The sequence below is a fragment of the Bidens hawaiensis genome, unplaced genomic scaffold (genome assembly GCF_021521415.1).
Source record: "Bidens hawaiensis isolate Kalapana, Puna unplaced genomic scaffold, B.hawaiensis_p1.1 tig00020895_1, whole genome shotgun sequence".
In the NCBI taxonomy this organism is placed as follows: domain Eukaryota; kingdom Viridiplantae; phylum Streptophyta; class Magnoliopsida; order Asterales; family Asteraceae; genus Bidens; species Bidens hawaiensis.
This window is the reverse complement of record NW_027493219.1, coordinates 350,341-359,692: the sequence shown is the minus strand read 5'-3', so window position 1 is coordinate 359,692 and position 9,352 is coordinate 350,341. Positions and strand designations below refer to the sequence as shown.

General features: G+C 38.4%; 1 protein-coding gene across 2 annotated transcripts; it reads right to left on the bottom strand.

The window, feature by feature from the left end:
• Window positions 1-6,479: 6,479 nt before the first annotated feature.
• LOC143562041 (growth-regulating factor 2-like) lies at window positions 6,480-9,025 on the bottom strand. Of its 2 annotated transcripts, none has more exons than XM_077049964.1 (4): window positions 8,474-9,025; window positions 7,962-8,159; window positions 7,318-7,630; window positions 6,480-7,247 (listed from the first exon to the last, which is right to left on the bottom strand). In XM_077049964.1, exons 1-4 carry the CDS (start codon window positions 8,733-8,735, stop codon window positions 6,665-6,667), a joined length of 1,356 nt encoding a protein of 451 aa, XP_076906079.1. In that variant the 5' UTR covers window positions 8,736-9,025; the 3' UTR covers window positions 6,480-6,664. The 2 variants fall into 2 exon arrangements, with proteins under 2 accessions (XP_076906079.1, XP_076906080.1); XM_077049965.1 differs by having other exon boundaries at window positions 8,480-9,025.
• Window positions 9,026-9,352: the final 327 nt, after the last annotated feature.

The window sequence follows — 9,352 nt, the reverse complement described above, 5'->3', positions numbered from 1 at the left end:
TAATATTGTGACGTGTGGCAGAGAGAGAAACTTGATAAGATGGGTGTTAGTAGTGGTGATAGCGCCCCGGGCCATGGTGTGGAGGGGCGCGAGAGGGGGCGCGAGCGGTTTATTTTTTTATTTTTTTTATAAATGTATTAAAAAAACGTATTATTAAAAAAACAAGAAATTATTTAAAAAAACACACATTAATTAAAAAAACACATTAATATATAAAAAAAAATTAAAGTACTAAAGAAAAACATTATTCTTATTATTCGGCTTCGTCTTCTTCGATCAACCTCTTCCGGATACGTTCCTTTTGTTTTTCCATCAGCATTTGGTCGACCGGATTTAGGTGGCTGAAGTCTCTTGCAAGGAAGTCCAAATCTCTCATTCTTTTTTTTTTCCTTTTTGTCAATAGAGACCACCTCCATGGTTTTGTTGAATTTATTGAGGGATTCAACAAGATCGTTGATGTTTACGGCTTCCCCCTCAGCCGGTTTTTTCCCCCTGGCGTCCCTTCCCAATGGCCGCCTCCTCGGCGGTGAAGACGTTTCCTCCCCCGCAACGTTTAGGTCGAATCCAACCCGGCAATCCGACCCGGCGGAAGTGCTGTACGCTCCAGACGAACTAGTTTTAGTCCGTTTCGGCCCTACTTCCGCATCAAGGTCCGGCGCCACCAGCTCAACCCACTTGGAACACCTTCTCAACCTCTCCCACACCTTTACATCGTCCCACGTCTTCACCGTCCCATACCTCCGCAGGCACTCCTGCCTCCACTCTTCGACAGTGAAATTATAAACCGCCAAATCGTCACTGCCACTTGGTCTCATACGACCGGCGTTCCTGTTGAACAGATTAGTAAACAAGCCGACAAATTTTCTGATTTCGGTCCACCGACCCGAAATCATATCGGCGTTCCGCTCTGTACTCCCAACGAGCGAATAGAACGTCTCCCTAACCTTGGTCCAAAAGACCTTGCTCTTTTGGTAGTCGGCTGCAAAATGCATAAATAAATTTGTAAGTCATTTAACTTTTTTATTTAACTTTTTTATTAAAAATCATTTTTAAAAACGTTAAAACAATTACCGCAACGCCGATCCTCAGAAGTGACTATCCAAGCCCGACACAGGGCTTCCTTCTCATCCGATGACCACGTAGTGATTTTCCGTTTCGTCCTTCCGGTCGAAGCCGAACCCGACCCGTCAGTTGCAATTTGTTTTTTCCGGTGGACGCGTCTTCTTTGTCCCGCAGCTTCACCTTCTGGTTCTTGTGTCTCCGGAACTACAAAGTTAGGAGACGGTTGTATGTTGGATGGTTGAAAGCCGGATGGTTGTTGCGACCCCGAATAAAACATCGCTTGGTCCGGTGCCGACCATAAATCGTCGTAACTGTAATCTGATTCTAGGTTTGGGTACCAATTTCCAGCCATGTTTTTAAAAAAAGGTTTGGAAGATGGGGTGATTTTGGGTTTTGGGTGTGGTATGTGATATTGGTATGTGATATTGGTATGTGATATTGGTGTTGGTTTGGGTTTGATATAGGTTAATAGAGAGAAAAGATTGTATGTTATATTGTTGTGGGTTTGTGTTGGATATAGGTGAATATATAGAGAAATTTGTATGGAAAAAATTTTTTTTTTTTAATAAAAAACGAGCCCAAACGGCTATATTCACGCAAACCAAGAAACCTTCATGCCATTCTCAGCCGCTAGCCCACCCGCGCCTGCCTCTTCTTCCGCGCTCGCGCCCCTCTCGCGCCCCTCTCGCGCCTCGGTGGTGTGGTGCTCGCGCCCCGGGGCGCGACCGCCTCGCCACTTGCACCCTTTCTCGCGCTCCGCACCCCTCAGCCTTATGATACCTAATGGTAAAATGTGGTGATACCCTATATTGCATCTAACTATATCTATTTGTAGGTTTTTTTGTGTAAATATAACAAATAAACTAAAATAAGCAGAAGTTAAGAAAGATTAATATGTATAAACAAGTTATATATATATATATTATATATATATATATATATATCAAGGACACGAAGTCCTCCATGAAGTCTTGCCTTACAAGGTCCGAAACCTCACCGAATGGAATCAGAGAAGTAACTACCAAAGGTAACAAGGGGTATTATATTATATATATGTTGTACCACCATAGTCAAGTATTATTAAGACTACATAAGTTAATTATAATGAAAGATTTAACTCAGTTTGACTTTTGGAAGTCAAAGCTTTAAGAACACTTAGGAAAATAACCTTGAATCTTTGATGTTTGAGAGAGTTTTTGGAGTTGTAGCAGGGGAAAATGAAGGGAAATGGTGGTGTATATACAGGGTAATGTTGGTGGTCAAATATGGGTGTTAGACACAAGAGTTTTCATGCAAAAAGGGTCCAGACAAGTCACAAAACAACAAATAAACGGGCTGCTGCACTGAAGCAGGTCGCGCCACGCGACCATCCAAGGTGTCCCCCATCGCGTAGCGCGATGGGGCTGGCCATCAGCTTTTCCCAAACTTTCAAAATGGCAGATTTAGGCCCCGGAGTTCGTTTTAAGTGATTTTTACGCGTTTTAAGGACCGAAATGAATGTTTTCAAGACCCAACAAGTGTAAAACAATATTGTAACATAAAATCCATCATTTTGATTATATCATAAGCTTCGGTTTATAAAACGGGCCGGTTTACATAATAAAACAAATACAAAAGTGAATATAAATAAGACTCGAAATTGACGAATGTCACAATGAGGTTGAGACAACGATCGAGGAAATATTTGACAACATGGGTATGCACGAGATCAAATCGAAGTTGTCGACGGAATCGAGGGAAAAGTTTAACAAACACCTTCAAGACCTTTATGACCATTATTTTCAAATTTATGGTCCAAGCTCGAGATCGTTTTTTGTGAGGCAAACAACGACTAGTAGGCCGTGCAAGGACAAACTTATAAACTTGATGAATGCGGTTTGTGAATCGGCATCTAAGAGGCAAAGAGGAAACACACCAACTAGCGAACTTGGTAGATATAGTGAAGCAAACTATGTTGAGGGCGCAACGGTCGACGAAGTTCGCAATATTGATTTGTTGGCTTGGTGGATAGGAAAACAAAACGAATTTCCTATTCTATCCTCCATGGATCGTGATTTGCTTGCCGTACAAGCCTCAACGGTTGCTTCCGAATCGGTTTTTTCTCTTAGTGGGAGGGTATTATCAATGCGAAGAACAAAATTAACTCCCGAGTCTCTAGAGGTTTGCATTTGCATAAAGGACCATTTGGATGCGGTGGATCGTGTACAACACAAGGCAACCTTCGAAGACGAAATACCAATAGAGCGTCCTATTTATGATGAGGAGGCAGATGACGGGCTTTCTTCCGATAATTCGGGTGGTGAAGAAGACGAGGGTGAAGACTAAGAAGACTTGTAATTTGTATTTGTTTTAGTAAAATCATTTGTTACACGATCAAAGTTCAAGTAATATTTAGTTTTGATTTGTTTAATAGCTACTTTTGTTTTGTTTATTACTAATAAAGGTTTATTTCTTATTAGTCATGATTAATTTTTGTTACTTTTTTAATAACGACGAACATTTTATTTATATAAACAACAAATATTACAAACATTATTAAAACATGACGATACTAAACATAGCAACTTAAACTAAAAAACAAAGTCCGTCGTTTTAACCCGGCGTTCTACAACGATTAAGCGTTGTTACCGGCGGCGGTAAGTGCTTGAGTTGTAGAGCCGGACGACTCTCCCGCTTCCGCTTTCTTGGCATCCAAACTTTTTTTCTCACGACAATACTTATTTGTATGCTTGCGTAAGGTGGAGTTCGACCCCGCTTTCAAAAACTTCGAGCAGTACTTGCACCGAGCCATCTCTTGTGAGTCGGTCATGACACACAAATCGTAATGAACCCAAAAATTGGGGCATCGTGTTGTTTCGATCACCATAACAACGTCGTCGTTAGTTGCCATTTTTTGTAGGTTTAAGCTTAATTGTGATTTAGAGTGTGTTTTATAGTTTTGAAAGTGGGTTAACTAAGTACACACAACACCTTGCTATTTATAGTATGTTGGTAACCTATTTATAGTAAAAAAAACCGGTTCCAAAGGTCAAAAACGGCTATATAGCCGTTGAAACCGGTTTTTAACGGCTATATTGTTTAAAATAAAAAAAAAATGGTGGAACTGGTTTTTACGTAATACCCGGACCCGGTTCCTACCCAAACCGGTTCCACTGGGTTCGCATTTTAGGCCATCGGGTCGGGTCCGGAACCGACCCGGTTTCTGACAGGAACCGGTCCTATTTTGTACCCGATGTGAAAATAATTGGTTCCTAACCTGTTCCGGGTTTTAAAAATACCCGATATTGTGCACCTATACTACACATAGTGATCTAAGGAAAGATATTTTTTCCCATTATTCATTTAATACAAACACGTGATTGCATAATTTTAAATACAGAACTTCTTTTTTTTTTAACGATAATGTTTCAACTGCTCCTATTTTACACTAACAATACTAAATTATACATTTGCCCAAGTTTGAATACGAGATCTCTCATCTAAAAGGCAAATGTCTCTATCAAGTAAGCTAGTCTTACATTGACATAATTGCATAATTCTAAATACATAATCTAAATTCTACACAATGGCTTTTTTCATACCTTTAATTGTTTTAAAACGTTGATAACTCTTTTATACAACATTACGTTGTTTTCTCTAAATATCTACATAGAATCAAGCATTTCATTATTTTTAAGAGGATCCACATTAGTTACAACATCCCAAGATATATGTTTATATCTGCTGGTTAAGAAGGTTGAAGTTTAACCTTTTAATAGTTCTTTTAAAAAATTACACATGCAGGTGCAAGAGTAAAAGAGCTACTTATATGAGCATGAAGTTTAGCCGCTTCAAGAAGCTGGGACTTGGCTTTGATATGTTTATTGAAGGATATGACATATGACTTGGCTTTCAAAGTTGTTCACAACAATCATGACTTCATGTAAGTTAACTTCATTAGGGTGGCGTACTCCCATTTATTTTGGTGATAGTGTTGAAAAGAATAATGAAAATGATAGTTGACCAAGTAAAAATGTGTTTTTAGTTAACTTTAGACAAATAAATATAATGTAACTATCGTTTAATTTTTTGTTATTGTTTACTTGGTTATCATTCTCCTGTTTGAGAACTTCACAACGAATGAAACAACGTTTAAAACGAAGTTAAAATGGATGAGATATCATACTCAAAGTTGTATATTTAATGCGTTCAAAGTTGGGTAAAGTAGTAGGAAATGAACAAGAACTTGTCCCATGTAAGAGTGGTAGAAATTTGAAGTGGTATATAGATGTTATAAGTTACAGTTTTCTAACGATATTATTTCCTTAATCAAATAAAAAGGTGGAACCCTAAAGAGTATGAAACACCCTAACTTGCAAATGTGGTAAGAGCTTGGCGATATGATGTTGATTTTGCACTTGAGAGCCACCTTCATATTATTAGGATTGCGGTTGAGTTCCCATTGGCGGGGTGGGGGTGCAAGTTACTACTGAGCAATAGGATGAGCTCGACATTGGTACCGGTAGTACCTGTCTAGAAAATCGCAAAAAATGGGTATTGGTACGGTTTGCTATTCGAAGGTAAATCAATCCAAAATACTAGTACCATACTGAACTGGTACTAGTGTCGGTGGTACCGATCTAGAAAACACAAAAAGTAGGTGCCGAATTGGTACCGAAATGACATGGTACAGCTCGGTACTGGTACCCGGTACCATTTGCTCATCCCTACTGAGCGATTATCAGTAGTGGTGCGCTTCTTAGTTGCCACTGATGTGTCATTTACCACTAATGCTCGTTTCCACTTACTGCTTGTTTCTACTGTATCATTTCCACCAAGCAGTTGAAACAAACGTTTCACTTTCATTCAGAAAATATGTTATAGAAACCTTCGGAAAACAGTGAACAAGTTGCGCTGCTAGTCCTTTTTGGGCAGTAAAAATGAGTAATATCATTACTATTTATGACCCGTAGAACTCAACAAATTATGTAGTTCTAACCCCTCTAACCTGAAGGTATCAAATGCAAATTATATAAGCACATGTTGGTTATACACATTACTTTGTTTGCCATATCCTATTAAGACATACGAGTTTGCTAAGGAGTGACACATATTGAGCATGAATCGTTACCCATAATTTCTTTGTGTTTTATACTTTTTTTCCCTTTTAATTATATATAACCTCTATTGTAGTATTTTATTTTCTGAGCAGTGAGCATACGTCTTGACATGTTACACATAACTTGTATAAAAGCTGTTTAAACCACCTAATATCGATTTAGACAAAATGCACCCTTACTGTGTACCTAAATAGTTTCAAAGATTAGAATATCGTCATTACACAAAACTATTATCATACTTGCTACCAAAAAATTACTTGAAAGTAGAGTTCTATCATCGTGCACAAAGGTTTAACGTTTAGTGTTTATGGGCTTCAATGGACCAAATCATTCTTTATTTCATCAACACCCTAACCTATATCCAAAAGACATCTCACTACAAACACAACTACACTTACAATGTGATTTTACAAGGAAAACGAATATTGAAGATGCTTTTTCATACATGTTTAACATTTGCCCAAAAACCGGTCACAAAACCAACAAATCCAAAACAGCTCTCATCAACTAGCGAGTGTCGAAAGAAGCAGCTTGTCACACAAGCTACCACCCCCATGTTCATCGGTTTTGTTACCTTTTGGGCTACTTGAACTACTATTAGAAAGTGAAACAAACGTCGTTTTCGTTAACACACCCGTAGGTGAAGATCCCATATGATGACTAACCGTATCCCACATTTCAGTCATCTGGTTCAGAGAGTTCATCTCTGAACCATATGACATATTCTTAACCTTCACCTCACTGGTTCCAGAAGTCCGATTCAAGACTTCTCCTAACGGACCCCCCATCGAGCTTCCCCACGAAATGGGGATCCAGTTTGATGCCGGTTTGTGGGCTGGCTCAAGTTGAAACTCGGGAGTTAGACCAAGCGGTGGGACCATGAGTTTCTCTTGAGCCGGTGAGTTTGAGCATGATGAGAAGTCGGATGTGGCCATGGAGAGTTGGGTCCATTCTCGTTTTATCGGCTCGTCTTTTGACCACACGTCCACAAAGTTGGGAAGCGGGTTGGGGCTCGGGTTAGCCAAACCCTGGTCCATGAAAGAAGTATAACTTGTGCCATACATCAAAGAATCCGAGGCTTGTGTCCTGCATTCAAAACAAAAGTTAGTTAATTAGTTAGTTAGTTAGTTAGCAATTTGCAACTTATAATCTTAACCTGCTAATGGGGGTTTGTGTGGGCGCAGCAACCACGGGGTTATGGTTATGCAAGGTAGTTGGCCGGGCAGTGGTGGAGGAGGAAACAACCGGAGCCGCCTTAGACGCGCCGGCATTGGTGACAGTGTGGCCATTCTGGCCTTCCACAGGCTTTCTTGAACGATGGCGGCCTCTATTAATATGTCGTTCGCAGTATTTCTGATCGGGAACAGCATCTCGAGAGCACCTCCATTTCTTTCCATCGGTTCTCCTACACCGCCCCGGTTCTGGGTCGGTGTTACCCGAAAACCTGAACTGGAAAGATCCCCATCCATCTTCAAAATTACAAAATATCAAAATCAGATTCTAAAAATTAATTGTAACAAATTAATGTTAAATGTTTATATATTGATTATAGATATTGACGGACCCAGGAGATTTTTTTTCGTGTCGATCTGGATTTTTATTTTTTACAAAAATCAGATTCTAAAATTAATTGTAACAAATTAATGATAAATGTTAATAAATGAAATATATTTCACTAAAAAGGGTGTTTACGTCAATAAAGACGGCAAACTAGCTGTTTTAGTATAGCAAAACTAAGTCATTTAAAAATGCTATTTATAGATCGTGGGGTCATAACATTAGTAAATTGATTATACGTACAGGAACTTGGAGACGACGATGATCCCGGGAAAAGGAAGGTGTTGAGCGATTTGGTGAGCGGACTGAGCAAATGCGACGGCACGGGGACATTAGCGACGAAATGTTTGTAAATTAAGGCTTGGTGTTCAAGCTCCATCCATTGAGAAGGTGTAAATGGTCCTTTATACCTTGAAACAGGTAATCCGCCATAACCAAAACCTGTAACAAAAAATGAACTTGTACATTATGCAGTGAAAGTTGTAACTTGTAAGTCAAAACAACAACAGCATAAAAGTTAAAAACTTAAAACACACACCTAACATTGGTAGTGACAGTGTGACATTATCTTTTCTTTCCAAATGTATTACTTTTAATGCATGATGTACAAGTTATTTATTCATTATGTTAATGAGTTAAATCTCTCTTTCCTTAATAAAACATTTATTAGGTTTGTTCCCTAGGATCCTATTTTTTCCCCTAAATAATTAATAAAGAATAAAAGATATCCCTAATTTGACCTAAAAAAACAAAACATGTACCTGTGGGTGGCTGGTAGAGAGAAAAGAGTGAAGTGTGGTTTGCATCTTTATCTGAAGAAGAAAAGCAAAGCATGTTGTTGGCATCTGAAGCTGAAAGTGAGAGCAGAGGATCAGATCTCATGGGCATTGACTTAGTAGGTTGGTCAAAGTAATGGGTTCTTGAAGACTTTAAGGTTTGATCATCTTGGTCGGAATCAGATCTTTGTTGCTTGGTGGTGAGTTTAATATTGTCAAAAGTGGCAGACATAAAGTCCATGGTTGGTGTGAATGTGGTAAATCTAGAGGGGTTTCATGGAAGATAAGTTTGTTATGAAGAGAGAGAAAGTGAGTTATGGTGGAAAGAGAGAGAAAGAGTTGCAGAGATTTGAAAGGTGAAGATGCGGAGAAGACGAAGTTTGGAATGGAATTGAAAATACTAGAAAGAGAGATTGAAGTTAGTAAGATTTTATTGGAGTTCATTTTGTGATATATTACAAGGTAGTCCTTGTAGTTTAAGGATATTATTATAAGTTATGTGTATTATTAACTAAATGAAACTAAACTCAATAACGTTTAAATCGAACTGAATAACCAAAATTGAAGTAAGTTAGGTTTTCGGTTTCTACCAAAAATTTTGTTATAATGAAAACCAAACTATAAAGAAACTTATCATATTGGTTTCAGTTTAGAAACAAACAAAAAAACCGAATTTGTAATATGGTGCGCTTTGATAAGTTTTGATTCAATTCGATTTTGATATAAACGATATCAAACCGAACATTGTAATCCTTAATACATTACATATAGACATTAAATAAAGCATTGCCCAAAAAAAGATATTACTAAAATGTAAACAAATAATAAGAGATTGAATTGTTTAGGATGCGATGGGAC